Raw genomic sequence first — 15,237 nt, forward strand, 5'->3', positions numbered from 1 at the left:
GCTCAGACCCCGTCAGCCCGGCTCGGACCCCGCTCAGACCCCGTCAGCCCGGCTCAGACCCCGCTCAGACCCCGTCAGCCCGGCTCGGACCCAGCTCGGACCCCGTCAGCCCGGCTCAGACCCGGCCCAGCCCGGGCCGACAGGACGTCCCTCTGTCTCACCTCGGACCGTCAGTTTGCTGTAGAGCTGAGAGTTCATCTCTTTGTCTCGCCGATGGCGCCGCACCTCGTCCACGGCTTCCCGCACCATGGTCACGGCCAACACGAAACCCTGAGGGACAGAACGCTCGTCTGAAGGTTGTTCTTTCAGTCTGACAGCTGATATAAAGACGGGGAGAAGCCGAGGTTACCAGCGGGGCCCAGTACGTGTACAGGTATCCGATCTTCAGCGACGGCACAAACTGGGAGCACGCCACCACCAGGAAGTAGAGGTTGAGGAAGAACTTGAACTGTTGGTAGAGAACCTGAGAGCAAACAGGAGAGAGCGTCAAAGATAAACCTGTTTCTGAAGTTTCTGCTTCGCTTTGGAAAACCACAGCAATAAAGTCGGATTTTTTAGTCCAGGTTGGATTTCTTCCGCTCTCTGCTAATTGGCTATCAATCAACGAGAAGATGGTGGAAATCTCCTAATCTAAGGTCAGAATTTGAGTAATGTTTGCAATAATGAGAGTCTGGTGTCTAGTTAAAGATTATCAGCGAGGATGGGATCAATGGGCGCTGCGCCACAGTTAATGGACCTCCTGACCTTTAGGGGGAAATGCATCCTGCTAAACTCAATTTGTGTGTATTTAATAATTCAAGGTGGAGGGAGAATAATAGAGCCGTTTCTTTCCCCGTCGAAGGGAATATCTGCGCCTCTAACAGACAGTTGACATTTAATGGGCCGAGCCGAAGGCGGCGCTCTTAATCATGGAACCATTTTGCTTTTTAATAAGTAACTCTGATGAATCTCTAATGTCCCCTGCAGAGTAAACCTCTGACTTAATGACAGAGGAGTTAACAGTCAGCTGCTGGGATGTCTTCCCTGAACGAACAGAGAGCAGAGATCCGGTGATGAAATAATAAATCTGCTCAGAGGAAAAGTTCTCTGATAAAATCTGATGAGGTATAAGAACCTTCCCCGTCACTCACTCCAGGCACGAAGGTGAAGATGTTGTACTTCTGGTTCTTGATGGCGTTTTTCGGGTACTTTTCTTCGCATTTCTCGGGGCAGCCGAGCCAAACCGTCCTGGCCTTGAGCTCCTTCCTCCGGCGACACAAACGGGCCAGGCAGTCGCAGCAGCTGGAGGAGAAAACCACCAATTCTGCTTTATTTACGGAGGAAAAAAGGACGATAATCATTCTAATTATTATCAACCATCCTTCCCTTACTTTAGAAGCCAACGCAGTATCAAGTCTTCTAATGTTTCACAAACTTTATCTGTTTGTTGGTTATTAACTCACAGAAAAGATGGAAACATGTCATTAAAGTCAGTGATGTCCTTAAAACTGGAAGAGGATTCAACCTTTTTCAAAAGTCTGTGACTTTGTTTTAACCTGCCTCCAATGTGGGCTTATCTCCCATATCTGATATAAACGGCAAACAGAGCTCCGCGTGAACCTGAGCCGGTACCTGGGGGGGCGAGGGGGGGACGCTGTGTGCCGTCATGCTGAGCGACTTGGCTTTTCCACTTTTTAAGCAAGTTGGCAAAACCTAAAGTTAAATAAATGAACTTTGGTTAAAAAGTGCTGTTTGCGTTGGCCTCGGCGTTTTCTGCCTCTGTGCGCCGCGAGTCCAGCTCCATAAGAGCCCTTATTTAAATAATATGCCATTTAAACAGTCAGGGCTTAGTCTCTGGGAATTATTTGTGTTTTATAATCCTGCACTCTTCAAACAGAAAATTACTGGAAAGCATCAAACTGGTCAGCTGTGAAAAATCCCATTTGTTCATTAGCGGGAGGAGGAGGGGCAGAATATTCTCTGCGAGGGCGACGAAGTGCTGCACAAACATTTGTTCATAAATGTTCAACTTTATTGTCCCGGCGTGAACAAACACGCCTCTCCGACAGAAAGAAACATCTTTAGAGGACGAAACGTGTCGGCTGGATCGCCTGTTTTTGGACTGGCGGTGCGCATCGAGGAACTCAACCACAAACGCCCCCTTATCCTCTCTTTGCACTTCGTGCAGAGCCACCGGAGCGTTCGGAAGGTAAACTGATCGTTAAAGCACTCCTACAGACAGCAGGCGCTGCATTTACACAGAGAAGACAGAGAAGAGGACTCGCTTCTATCAAAGACCTGGAACTGTCTGCGGGTGACCCCAGGTGACCCCAGGTGACCTCAGGTGACCTCAGGTGACCCCACGATGGTCCACCAGGGTTTTAACGAGATGGGAGGACATTCCTGGACCTTCTGGGATCTTAGATCTTCATATTTTAATCTTCCTGCTCAGCTCCTTTCTCCTTTAATAAATAAGAAGATTATTCTAAATAAAATGTGTGATTTAGAAACTCAGACATCTGTCTTTAATATTTTATTCTGAGGGACTCGGAGAGAAGAGCTCCTCTTGAGGAGGAGGTACAGACCGGAGTACCACACTCAGGTACACAGATAACTCTTTATCTGAGTATAAATACTTCTAAAAGTACTCTCTGATGTGCATCATGTTCTGTAACGAGCTCCAGCTGAGCTGCAGTTTTCTCCTCAGGATCAGTTAGTAGATTATTACTGTTCGCAGGAAACAGAAGAAATCTGAGCTCTGGCATCTCTTCAGGTGCTGCAGCTGAACTCAACCTGTCCTCAGAGTTCAGCTAAATTTATCAGGAGAAACTGAACTCCTTCATCCTCTCCTCTCCCTCAGACCGGTCGGCTTCCTGGAGTTTGCAAACATTAGATGAACCTGAACCAAACCTGGAGGATTTCATGAGTTAACTCGTCCGTTTGGTCTGGATCCAAACTTTAAACTTTCAGCACCTCCTGGTGAGTTCTGCATTTATCTGCTCTACCGTTTCCACTTTTATTTTTATTAATAGTCATTTTATTTTATTATGTTTTACACCACAGCTGAGTTCTTTGCAGGTGTTTTGTAAACAGGAACTTCTTCTTCTTCTGTTTTATTTGTTCGCCAGGCACAGCCTTTCATGACAAATACAAGTTTATTTACACAGAACTAATTAAAGTGCAGTTTATCATCACTTCTACAGGCTTTCCTTAAACACGCTGTCATATAAAAGTTTGAGTTTAGAATAGAAGCCAGCTTTCATCCCCCCCCCCATCCCATCCTAAAAGCTCAGGACCGGACCATCTCGTCTTTAAACAGCTGGAAAAATCCCACTCTTGTTTGAAAACAAACGGTGGCGTCTGTGTTTCTGATAAACGTTTCAGCCGTGCACAGGTACCTGCCACAGAGGACCTTCCAGCCCCCCAGCAGGAACCAGCCGAGGCCTTGGTGTCTCTGACCCACCCGGGCCCGGGGCAGGGTCTGGTAGTCGCTCTCGTCGTTCTCGAAGCCTTCCTCCGACATCATGAGAGGCATCTCGTCCAGGTTAGAGGGCTCATCTTCTGAAGAGAACCTGAAGGCAGAGGGAACTGTGAGGACGGCGGTCTCAGGGGTGGAGGGGGTCACTACTACTCTGACAGAAGGACAACATCCTGTTCCAAAATAAAACATCAAATATAAAAACTCAGCCTTGATGTTTGAGACGACATGAAACCTGAATTCAGCTTCAAACAGAGTCTTTGGTTTTTATTTCAGTCTGGACCAGATTCTTATCGGAGAATAAAAACATTACAACTAAACTGTGAAATAAAACTCTAATTTTCTGACAAACTGTAGTGTATTTTTACCAGGTTCAGGGAAAGAACGACAGCATACAGATCTATGAGGTGCTGACTTCATTCATCCATCCATCCATCCATCCATCCATCCATTCATTCATTAAACAAAACAACAACACCGTTAAAGGACAAAGACCAGGGACTCTACAGCTGAGAGAAACTAAAAACATCAGTTTGAATTCTAAGGTTTTAGACATCAGGACACGATAAAAACTGAACCAAAGACTAAACCGGGTCCAGCTCCTGACCCAACAGAACCTGGTTCCAGCTCCTGACCCAGCAGAACCTCCTCCAGCAGCAGAACTCTCAGTGGGTTCCTGGTTGTGGAGGAGTTGTGGCCCACTCTTCTTTCCAGCGTTGCTTCAGCTCATTGGTCTCAGGTTCTGGTTCTGGTCCGTTCTGTTTGTTGGACAGATGGCCTCACATCTGACTCCAGAATCAGCCCAAACCATCAGCCCTCCACCACCGTGCTGACAGCTGCAGTGCATTCTGGGTAAACATCTGTCCTCTGGTCTGCAGAGGAGCCCAAACCATCAGCCCTCCACCACCGTGCTGACAGCTGCAGTGCATTCTGGATAAACAGTTGTTCCTTCAGAGTCGTGCTGCCATGTTGTTTTTAGAGAGAACAGGTTATTTTTCCTGCAGCTCTTCTGAACAAGACAAACTCGTTCAGGCTGTTTCTAATTGTCCTGTTATGACCTTTGACCTGCTAACTGAGGCCTGTAGAGTAATCTTTCTCTCTGTAGAACGATGGACTCCAGATGACCTTTGACCCTTCCCAGGTTGATGGGCAGCAGCTGCTCCTCTGAGGTCACTGCTGATGTCTTTCCGCCCTGGCGTTGTGCTAACACACCTGTAGGCTCTAAAAGGTGAACTAAGGATAGCATTCTGGCTTCACTTTGTTAAATATGAAAAACAAGTTGTTTAAATGAAACCATTTTTAGAATCTGCCAATCACCAGATACTTGTTTTTAATGTCCTGATAAAGAAAACCTTAAAATGTAAAGAGTGTGTCTGTATTTTTAACACGTCTCTAAACTACAGGTACCTGATCAGGACACTATTCCTCTCCAGGCCTCACCCTGACGGACTCATTAGCTCATCCTGGTCCAGTCTGTGAAACGAACAAGCTGGTGAAGCGGTCATTTCCACATCATGTGACCAGTTTAAACAGAAATGATCATGTGACCTGAAATTTAAAGCTCAGCCGGAAATCAACACTACACGCTAGCTAACATGCTAACGGGCGACGCTAGCTAGCATTTCTGTTTAACTTAAATGATGAATAAGAAGTAAGAGTTGTTTCTGAGCTGTGTGGCTGTAAAGGGATGTGTTGGGAGCTGTCAGTCCGAGCTAACTGACCGAAACCCGAACACAGACAGAACCGAACCCCGGCGAAGCAGCCGAACAAACAGCGGCTGTTCGTCGGCTTTGAAGCCGGACGAGAGTCCCCGTCAGCCCGCTACGTACCGTGAAAGCCGGGCTGAGTTGTAGTACGGAACCCTCCTGATGTTTTTCCGAACTGGATTCAAAGGAATGCTGTCAGACATGTTGGCTGGGCAATTACGTCATGACGTCACATTAAAACACTCGAGACGGATCGTGCCGCGTTCACTTACCAGGCAGAAATGTCGGAACTTTTTACCGCTTTAATACGACGGCTTGCAGACCTCGAAGTGTTCCGATAATGTTTGCTAAGATAAAATAACGATTTGAGGCCAACAAACACTATATAAATACTTTATATTTTCACATTTATCTAAAAATACAGAAATAGTTACATATATTAATTCACATTATGAAGATAAAAGTGTAATATTAAATATAAAAGAACATAAAGTGTCCGGCTGTCATTGAAGGGGCCACGGTGAGGAAAATGTACGGAAGCTGATTGAGGCCATTACTAAAAAACAACTAATTCACAATATTTCATCAATTTTTAAAGATCTCACGTTGTTACAACAAATATAAATAATTTAGGTGCTAACACTAAAATGTCCCTTATTATATTTCCTTATTAAAATATACTGAGATCTATTTAAACCTCTCAGAAACATCACTCTTTTTTTAAAAACTGCTTCAGCATACATCTGTTAGTACTAATACTACTGCTACTACTGTTAATGCTACTGCTAATACTGATTATAAAACTACTACTGCTAACTGTTAGATCTACTAGTTATTTCTAATGGCAATGCTTTTTGCTATATTTAGCTTTTAGCTCATGTTTTGCTAGTTTGAGCTAGCATATAGTTACTTTTAGCTTTGCTTGCATTTTGCTGCTTTTAATTAATTGTTTTAATTAATTAACACTTTGGTACTTTTAGCTTCCAGCACTCATTATTCAAACTGTATTCTCACAGTAAATGCAATTTCTCTAGTAATCATTATTATTATGTTTATGCTTTAGTGCAAAGGATTCCCACATTTATTGAACATCTGCACATAAATGGCCTCGTTGTTGTTTTTATTTGAAGGGTTTGTTAAACTTGTGGTTCTGCTGAAACTGAAGGAGCTGAGTTCCTGCTGACGTGTTTCTGTGTGAAATGACTTTAAGACAACACTGAGGAATGAAACTGAACAGATAGCCAGTTCTGGTTTTTATTCCAAAATGACATTATAACTTTGACAATAAATCTTTGCAGGTCAGTTTTCAGGTCAATGTTTTGAGCAGATTGTGTTCTTTGCACCAGCTGTCTGCAGAAAAAGCAGATTTTTACTGATTCCAACGAGTTTTCTTCTTCAGAACAACCGAACATCTGGAGGAAATCCCAGAAATGTTTTTTTTTTGTAGAAAAGTCTTTTTATTATGCTTTGCAAATAAAAAGTACAATAATTTGCATATAAATTCCATCAACACGTTTATTTTAATTGATTCCAATTTCTTTGCTGTCGTCGATCAGCATAGAAAAGTGTCGGTTGGTTCCCAGGTCCATAGTGGTCTTGTTGAGGCCGGTTAGCGGACCCCCGGCGGCGCTCACCGCCGTCAGCGGGTGAAGCTGAGCCAGGCCCCGGTTCTGGATCACAGAGATCTCGTTGTTCTTCATGGCCAAGCTGTTGGTGATGGCCGCGGCGTAGCGGCTCCAGAAACCTGGGTCCACGCTCATCGCTCGGGTTGCCAGGTCCTTCTGAAACGCCTCCCCAAACTTCAGCGCCTCCCCGTGCAGCAGGGCCACCGGGTTCTCCATGGAGAGACGCCGGCCCCTCCTGGCCGGGGCGTTGTTCCACATGTGGGTTCCCATGTGAACCTGAAAGATACACGGCAGGCATGGTGAACGCTTTTATTAAAAATGACTTTATGCTTCATTTAAACATCTGTGAGGATTTACATGATCTCCCCGTGAACACCTGGGTTCAGTCCAGGTTCTCTGGCTCCTCCCACAGACCTGAAACATGCATGTCAGGTTCTCTGAGGATCTGAACTGTCCCTCAGTGGGAGTGAGAGGGTGAATGATTGTTTGTCCCTGTGTCCCTGTGAGGGACACGAGACCTGTCCAGGTGTCCCTGTGATGGACTCAGACCTGTCCAGGTGTCTCAGTGATGGACTCAGACCTGTCCAGGTGTCCCTGTGATGGACTCAGACCTGTCCAGGTGTCCCTGTGATGGACAGGAGACCTGTCCAGGTGTCTCAGTGATGGACTCAGACCTGTCCAGGTGTCCCTCTGATAGACTGGAGACCTGTCCAGGTGTCCCTCTGATGGACTCAGACCTGTCCAGGTGTCCCTCTGATGGGCTCAGACCTGTCCAGGTGTCCCTGTGATGGACAGGAGACCTGTCCAGGTGTCCATGTGATGGGACCTGTTCAGGTGTCCCTGTGAGGGAGAGGAGACCTGTCCAGGTGTCCATGTGAGGGAGAGGAGACCTGTCCAGGTGTCTCAGTGATGGACTCAGACCTGTCCAGGTGTCCCTGTGATGGACAGGAGACCTGTCCAGGTGTCTCAGTGATGGACTCAGACCTGTCCAGGTGTCCCTCTGATAGACTGGAGACCTGTCCAGGTGTCCCTCTGATGGACTCAGACCTGTCCAGGTGTCCCTCTGATGGGCTCAGACCTGTCCAGGTGTCCCTGTGATGGACAGGAGACCTGTCCAGGTGTCCATGTGATGGGACCTGTTCAGGTGTCCCTGTGAGGGAGAGGAGACCTGTCCAGGTGTCCATGTGAGGGAGAGGAGACCTGTCCAGGTGTCCCTGTGAGGGAGAGGAGACCTGTCCAGGTGTCCCTGTGAGGGACAGGAGACCTGTCCAGGTGTCCCTCTGATGGACTGGAAAACATAATTTTTGATCTAATCTTTTATCTGAAATGGTAAAATGTTTGATGGTTGATTTGTTTTTAAAAGAATCTCGTTTTATCGTCAGCTTTTTTCCTGAGACAGAAATCTAAGATTGTTTCTCGTCTGTTGGAGTTTGGTTTCTCTCGATGTTTGGACCTGTTCTTCTTCTTCTTCTTCTGGTGATTTTGTTTCAGGGCAGGGCTCCTCGTCGCCGCCGCAGACAGGAAGTGGCCTCTGCGTACCTTCAGGTTGCCTTTCGTGGTGAACGCTCTGCCGCAGACGGAGCAGATGAAGGGCTTCTCTCCGGTGTGCGTGCGCTCGTGGATCTGGAGGGCACTGGCCGAGGAGAAGTTCTTCCCGCAGGCGCTGCAGTTGTGCTGTTTGGGCGCTCGCCGAGGCGGCGTGGGGCCGAGGAGGTAGGCCACCCCGGGGCTGCCGGCGGACGGATAAACGGCGCTGAACGGCGCCTCCACCTGACTGTGACCGTTCAGCTCGGATTTGATGGAGCCGGAGAGGTTCTGACCGGAAACTGGAACCGAAGAGCAGAAACAACGAAGATCAACTGAATGTCCTGAAGTCCTTTAACCAAACGGAGACCCGAGCCGTACTCTGATACTTTTACTGGTTCTGGTTCTTTCCTACTTTAAAAAAAGTCATCCAGATCATTCAGAGTTCAGTAATCACAGACCAACGTCGAACCCTAACCCTGTCCTTTCCTCATCAGGGAAATAATCAATTAAATGATCACATCCATAAAGATAACCTTCATCAGCTGTTTTACTCTCCTAACGCCGGTAAAAACTCGCTGTCATGGTGTTTCAGATACACAACCTTTGTGGCATCTCTGGCAAAGAATTAGAATAGTTTAGATCATTTTTAATTAGTGTTTCCCTGTTAACTGTGGAGTCCCTCAGGGTTCCATACTTGGACCTGTCCTGTTTCATCTTTAAATGTTTAAATGTTACTGCTTTCATCAGTAACATGCAGTTATAGGCATCTTTATCTCCAGCTGAAACCAGATCAGTCTGTTCCCTGTAAAATAAAAACCTGGATGTGTCAGAAGATAAAACTCTGAGCTGGTGAAGCAGAAAAAGTGGCATCTTTAGGATCCCTGCAGAGTAGAAACAAGCTCAGAAACCTTGGAACAAGCTCAGTAAATCTGACTCTGAGTTGATCTGAAAAGGTTTTTTTTTATTCAGGATAGATTTCTGTCATTCCCAACCTGCTGGTCTACCAACGATCTTTAATAAATCTGCAGTGAGTTCAGGTATTTAACAGGAAGGAGGCAGCATCACTCCTCAAATCCCTCCAGATTGCAGTTTTGTTTAGTCTATTTTTGTAAAGCACGTTGAATATTTTTACTGTTAGGAATTATTGTTGTTACCTCTGTCTCGGCTCAGGTGGAAGGACAGGCTGTAGGCGCTCTCCTCCTTCACGCGGTGTTTGTTCGGCTCTTCTTCTCTCGGATCAGCTGCAGATGTTGGAGACTCGGGTTCTTCTCTCTTCACTGAGGCGGACAGAACCTTGTGGGTTTCCTGCTTGTTGTTCACTGCTGAGGCGTCCGAGACGCTTTGAAGAGGGGATGAAGGTGGACAGGAGTCGTCGGACACACGTGGGCTGTTTTTGCTGCTCTGTGATAAAACCCCCTCAGCTCCGAGCAGGAGGCTGTCTTTCAGTCCATTAGGGAGGGATTTTACAGTGAAACAGTGGTTTATGCTCCTCATTTGGTTCTCCAGAGCTGCTACACTCGATGGCAAAGGTTTAGACGGAGATCTGCAATCAGAGATAAAAGGTTTAGGAGCATTTCCGTCCTTTTCTATGTTTTCTAGTTCCTCCTCCTCCTCCATGGAGACGTCGTCCATGAAGGTGTCCACTGCCTGCAGCCTGTCAGAAATCTGTCCAACCACATGCAGGCGGACGTGCTGCTGGAGAACCACGGCGTCGGTGAACTTCTTCTGACAGATGGGACACGAGTGCTGCGTCGGAACGGGGGGGCTCTCCCTGTGGACGCCGACGTGGGTCTTCAGGTTTCCTTTGGTGGTGAAGGCTCTGCCGCACACTTTGCACCTGAAGGGCCTCTCCCCCGTGTGCACGCGGTAGTGCATCTTCAGTGCGCTCTGGCAGCTCAGGACGCGGTGGCAGAGGGCGCACTGATTGGGGTCAGTGATCTTCTTGTCGATGTTCTCCACCAGCTGCTGGAGCTTCGAGGTTTCTGACGTTTGCATAGAATCCACAAGGGACGGAGAGCCGGAGACGGGAGACGCGGAGGAGCTGGGGTCGGGTGTGGAGGCCCTGCTGGATGTCTCAGTGACCGGGTTGGCTCTCAGTGTTCGGGGCAGGTGAACCCCCTCTGTTTTCAGTACTTTGGAGGCTTCTGTCTCAGGGTTGGAGTCTGAAATGGGAGAGAAACGGACCTCACTGCCTCTGTGGTTAGGTGACATAGACACACATTCACCAGGAGCTGCCTGATACGGAGATCTAACAGATGCTGTTACACTTACAGCCTCATCCGGTCCAGCAGAGGACAGAGGAAGAGACACATCTGCAGTAAGAGTCGCTACCACCGGCTTGCTGTCCAGCCATGAGGACACAGGTTTCTCTGGAGGGATGGACATGCCGTAGGGAATCCCAGAGCTCGTCGGCACGTTGTCCAGGTATTCCGGCACCGGGAAGGGGTTCATTTGAACATGAGGGTACTTGTCCTTGTGCCTCTGAAAGTGCACCTTTAAGTTGCCCTTGGTGGAGAAACGGTTGCCGCAGATGTTGCACTTGAAGGGCCGCTCCCCCGTGTGGGAGCGCAGGTGGATCTGCAGGGCGCTGTCGCTGCCAAACACTTTGGCACAGAACCGGCATTTGTGTTTGAAAAAGGGCTCCTCTGAGCTGGGCTTGGCTTCAAACAGCGACACGTTGGGGAGTTTGCCTTTCCTCTGCTTCATCAGGGCCGCCAGCGGGTCCAGGGCGTTGGTGGTGGCCGCGATGCTGGCCAGCGGGTTGGGGAAGATGACGCTGCTGCTCGGGGGGCTCTGAGGTAGAAACGTGAGGCTGGAGGAGGAGCTGAGGAGAGCGCTGGGCGGCAGGGACGGGGGGCTGGAGGAGCTGCTGCTGGGTGGTAACACAGGCAGCAGTGTGGACATGCTGCTGCTGCTGGACAGAGACGGGGTGGAGTTTTCTGAGGTAAACTGTCCACAGAAAGTCTGCGAGGGGACACTTTGGGAGGACAAAGACACGGAGGCCTGTCCATTAACGGTGGAGGGCATGGTTCCTGACAGAGGCAGGATGGGAGGAGGGATGATTCCTGGGTTTGATGGCAGAGACAGAGACCTGGACGCTGGGTTTAACGCAGCCTGGGTCGGCTGTCTGTTCATGACGGCCACCTGGCTGCAGATCTGCTCGATGAGCTGCAGCTGGTGGACCTGCTGCTGCTGCAGAGCCAGCAGGTGCTCCAGGATCACCGGGATGGCAGCCGACGCTGCTTTTCCTCCCGGACCGCCGCCGGTTATTCCCTGGGAGAACTGAGCCACAGCCACCCGGGTGCTGTGGAGGATCTCCAGCGTGACGTTGGTGCTCGGCACGCCCTGAGAGGAAGTGGATTCAGCCGAGTCAGGAGGCTGAGGGCTGGACGCCGCTGTGTATTTGTCCTGAGGGGAAGACTCCAGCTCCATCGCTTCGTCCCACTCCAAACTGTCATTGTCATTCGTCAGCTCAAAGCCGGCGTCCGCAGACTCTGCCGCCGACGAGTCGCTGGACGCCACGCTGGGGACCGGAGAGGGCTCCATCTGAGACTCCTTCACAATGAGCACCATGGGATCCTCCCTGCAGACCTTGTGATGCTCGCTGAGTTCAGGCCCAGAGAGGAAGTGAGCGCAGCAGCGCTCACAGATGCTGCTGTTCGATTCTCTGTCAGAGCCTCCAACCGCTCCTGGGAGGAAGACAAAACAAACAGAGTTAGGGTCTGACACCGACCATTTATCCTCCTGATGACGGTTTCTGCTGAAGACATCGTCCCACAACTGGTGCTGAGTTTAAACTCAGTGACCTTTGATCTTCACAGCATGTTCCTCGTGATGAGCAGAACGAGGTGGAACCTTCAGAAACACTGTTCTGAATACAAATACTCCTTTTCAAAGAGTTAATGTTGGGTCTGGTCTCCTCTGGGACCGAGGTCCAGATGTTTGAATCTGGAAACAGATTCCTGCAGATCAGGAGGAGATGATTGCCTCGAAGGCTTGTGAAGCCATTTTATTCATTTATGACTACTGATTTCAGTTAAATTATTGTGTAAATAATCCATTTAAAATCATCATTAAAAGTTTATTTTTTACTCATTTCTAAATTAGTTTGCAGGTTTGCTGCAGTTAAGAACAAAAAAAGGCAGAAACAGAAGTTATTTTTTAAATAAATTCCCTGCAGACAAATGTTTATAAAATATATCTGTATAGATTTTTTAAAGACAAGATTTAGTTTTTCTGTGCGACCCGGTATTAAATGAACTTTGGACCGGTACCGACCCCTGCTTGGTGTTTCACGACCCTCAGTGGGGACCCAGCCACAACTTTGAAACCACGACTGAGACGGAGCTACGAGAACCAGAACCAGAACCAGAACCAGAACCAGAACCAGACTGATGTTCTGTTGAAGGTGACCTGCCTGAATAAATAAATAAAATTAAAGGTTTTATTGTTTTTTACTCGGTGATGTTAAACCGTCCTCAGCTGTGAATTCTAACAAATAATAAGATTTTATTTCTATTAATTTCCTGCAGCTCATCTTCCAGTTTTCACATGTTGATAAAAATCTGCTCAGATAATTTAAATAAGAGTAAAATTAAAAGTTTTCATCTGTTTTTAAGTTTTATCCTAAAACTAAAATTATCGTCTGTTTTTTATTTCAGTTTTTTTAAGAACAGCAATAAAAAACTTCTGATTTATCAGCTGCAACAAAAACAGGATTTTATTGTTTTATCAGGGATTAAATGCAGGAAAAGTTCAGAAACCTGAAAAAGAACCAGAATATCTGAATCCTTTTTAATGTTTGTGAAAGTCCACAGTTAAATCTGCTCAGGTTGTGGATTATTAAAAAGGATAAAAATATAAAACCTTCAGAAGGTTTAGTTTGTTTCAAGTTTGGATTTGAAGCATCTTAATTTAAATTTAAATTGAAGTGAAATCATTTATCTGAAGGACTCGGAACCAACGAGGAGCCGAGATGATTCCGACGGAGTCGGTGGTCCGATTCTGCAAACGGCAGAGTGGAAACTACTTCCTGTTTCAGCTGCAGGTTTATTTACTCAGAACACAATTTGTTTCAGTCTGACAGATTCACGTCTGCCTCTGTGACCTCTGGGCTCCAGGGCCCCCGGGGGCCCCGGGGTCACACCTTCTAATTGAGTTCTGATCCGGACACGGACCCCTCGTTCTCTCAGGGTGAAGGTTACGTCAGCGGGGGTCAGTCGGAGCCTCTAACAGAGCGGCGGAGACCCCCGCCCGGCTGGAGGAGCGGAGAGAGGCCCCTGAACCGCCATGGGGCCACTGAACCGCCACGGGGCCCCTCCACACAGAAACACTAAAAACTGGGAGGACGGTGCTGAAAATTTAAATTTAAATGATGAAGAACCGACTCCCCGGACGTCTGCAGGCCAGAAGAAATAAAAGAATTCAGAAATATTTTATTTTTAATAAAAGCCTGAAAAATAATCTTTAATCTGAAACAAAATATAAGGACAAATTTAATTTAAAAACTTTTAATTTAAAGTTTAAATTAGAGGCTTTGTTTTCATCAGAAGGTTTAATAAATACCTGAGCAGAAAAATTATTAATTAAATGTTTAAATATTGAGTTAAATAACTTTAATTATAAAAATAAAATAATTATTTAAATAATGTCTTTTAGGATTTTAATGAGAAACAAACTAAAAACACTTTAAAAACAAAAATGTAATTTTTAAAATTAGGGCCAAATATTTAATTTAGTTTGTTGTTGTTATTTTTGTTGTTTTTGTTTCAGAAAAAAGCCTAAAATTAAAACTCAAATTAGAAATAAAATCCTTCAAATCTGCAGGTTTTTCTTCTGATCCAGAACTCAAACAAAAAAAGATTTTTTTTTTCTTTTATAAAAATAAAAACATTAAATCTTAAATTAGTTTTTCTTTCTTGTTGTTTGTAATAAAAAACTGAATAAATTCAACTATTTATTTGTGTAAATAAAAAACTAACTTTATTTTTATTAAATAAAATATTAAATAAAATAAAAGAACTGAACAGATTAGAAATCATAGATTTGAATTTAAAGCTTTTAAATGTTTTGTAAAATTTGGAGCCGAACTTCCACGAACAGAACCCGTCCTGCAGCTCCGTGACCTCTGACCCCAGGACACCTACCTGTCAGTGACCTCTGACCCCCCTCCTCCTCCGCGCGGAGCTGCTGAGGCTTGGCTTGCTTGCGGCGGGACATGCTGACCCGTCTGGTTCCGGATCATCTACGGACTGGGACTGGACCGATCAGGGGGAGCGGGTTCGGTGAAATACTGCTGCTGTCCGCGCGCGCATTGCGCATGTCAGAGGGGAGGTCATGACTCCGGCTGCCCTGCAGCAGGTGATTGGCTGTGGTCCAAACGGATCACATCAGTCACCGGTTCGGCTTCGGCCCGGTTCGGCTCGGTTCAGTCCGGGTCTCGGAGTTCCGTGGGGTCCGGTGGTTGGAGTCCGGGATGAACTCCTCTCTGAGCTCTCCAGGCTGAGTGGGTCAGATGTTCCGTTAGAACCTCACACCAGGCACCAGAACAGACACACACAAGGTTCCGCTGAGTCTCCTGACACCGAACCGAGCCCAGAACCGAGTCCAAACATCAGATTTAGTCGGAATCAAAACGTGCGTAAAAGTCAGTTCTGTGCGTAAAAATCAAATCCGCTTGGATCCGGTGTCAGAGTCCGGGTCCGGGTCTGGTTCGTCCGGTCCGGTCCGGTGTCAGAGTGGTCCGGTGTCGGAGTGGTCCGGTTCGTCCGGTCCGGTCTCAGACTAAAGTGTGAGGGAAGTGAGCCTCTCTGATTTGTCCGAGCCTGTCTCCTTGTTGTTCCCGCCTCCGGTCCATGAGTTTCATCTGAAACCGGCTCCGATAGGCTGGAGGAGGACCTACAGGAGGCACGAGCCCCTTCCC

At 47.1% G+C, this 15,237-nt stretch overlaps 2 protein-coding genes across 2 annotated transcripts in view; both read right to left on the reverse strand.

Annotated features, from left to right (window-relative positions):
- The window catches only part of atp9b (ATPase phospholipid transporting 9B), a 30,740-nt gene extending 25,329 nt beyond the window's left edge, over positions 1-5,411 (reverse strand). Inside the window, exons 1-5 of the mRNA XM_037975792.1 lie at positions 5,287-5,411; positions 3,378-3,551; positions 1,131-1,281; positions 350-463; positions 162-270 (exon numbers count right to left, since the gene is read on the reverse strand). Of these exons, the coding sequence (XP_037831720.1) occupies positions 162-270; positions 350-463; positions 1,131-1,281; positions 3,378-3,551; positions 5,287-5,366 (628 nt within the window). The 5' untranslated portion in view covers positions 5,367-5,411. The remainder of the gene's footprint in view (positions 1-161; positions 271-349; positions 464-1,130; positions 1,282-3,377; positions 3,552-5,286) is intronic.
- A 969-nt stretch (positions 5,412-6,380) lies between these two features.
- On the reverse strand, positions 6,381-15,098 carry LOC108250637 (sal-like protein 3). Its single transcript, XM_017440616.3, has 4 exons — positions 14,462-15,098; positions 9,470-12,004; positions 8,328-8,614; positions 6,381-7,064 (listed from the first exon to the last, which is right to left on the reverse strand). Exons 1-4 carry the CDS (start codon positions 14,532-14,534, stop codon positions 6,684-6,686), a joined length of 3,276 nt encoding a protein of 1,091 aa, XP_017296105.1. The 5' UTR covers positions 14,535-15,098; the 3' UTR covers positions 6,381-6,683.
- Positions 15,099-15,237: the final 139 nt, after the last annotated feature.

This window comes from Kryptolebias marmoratus, linkage group LG5, assembly GCF_001649575.2.
Source record: "Kryptolebias marmoratus isolate JLee-2015 linkage group LG5, ASM164957v2, whole genome shotgun sequence".
Classification (NCBI taxonomy): Eukaryota; Metazoa; Chordata; class Actinopteri; order Cyprinodontiformes; family Rivulidae; genus Kryptolebias; species Kryptolebias marmoratus.

Bases quoted from the DNA above. Each gene is read 5' to 3' on its own strand.
- LOC108250637 (XM_017440616.3), bottom strand. From the start codon at position 14,534: ATGTCCCGCCGCAAGCAAGCCAAGCCTCAGCAGCTCCGCGCGGAGGAG. The intron at 12,005-14,461 runs GTAGGTGTCCTG...TCTTCCTCCCAG, and splicing joins GGGTCAGAGGTCACTGACAG to GAGCGGTTGGAGGCTCTGAC. The intron at 7,065-8,327 runs GTACGCAGAGGC...TGTATCTTTCAG, and splicing joins CCACGAAAGGCAACCTGAAG to GTTCACATGGGAACCCACAT.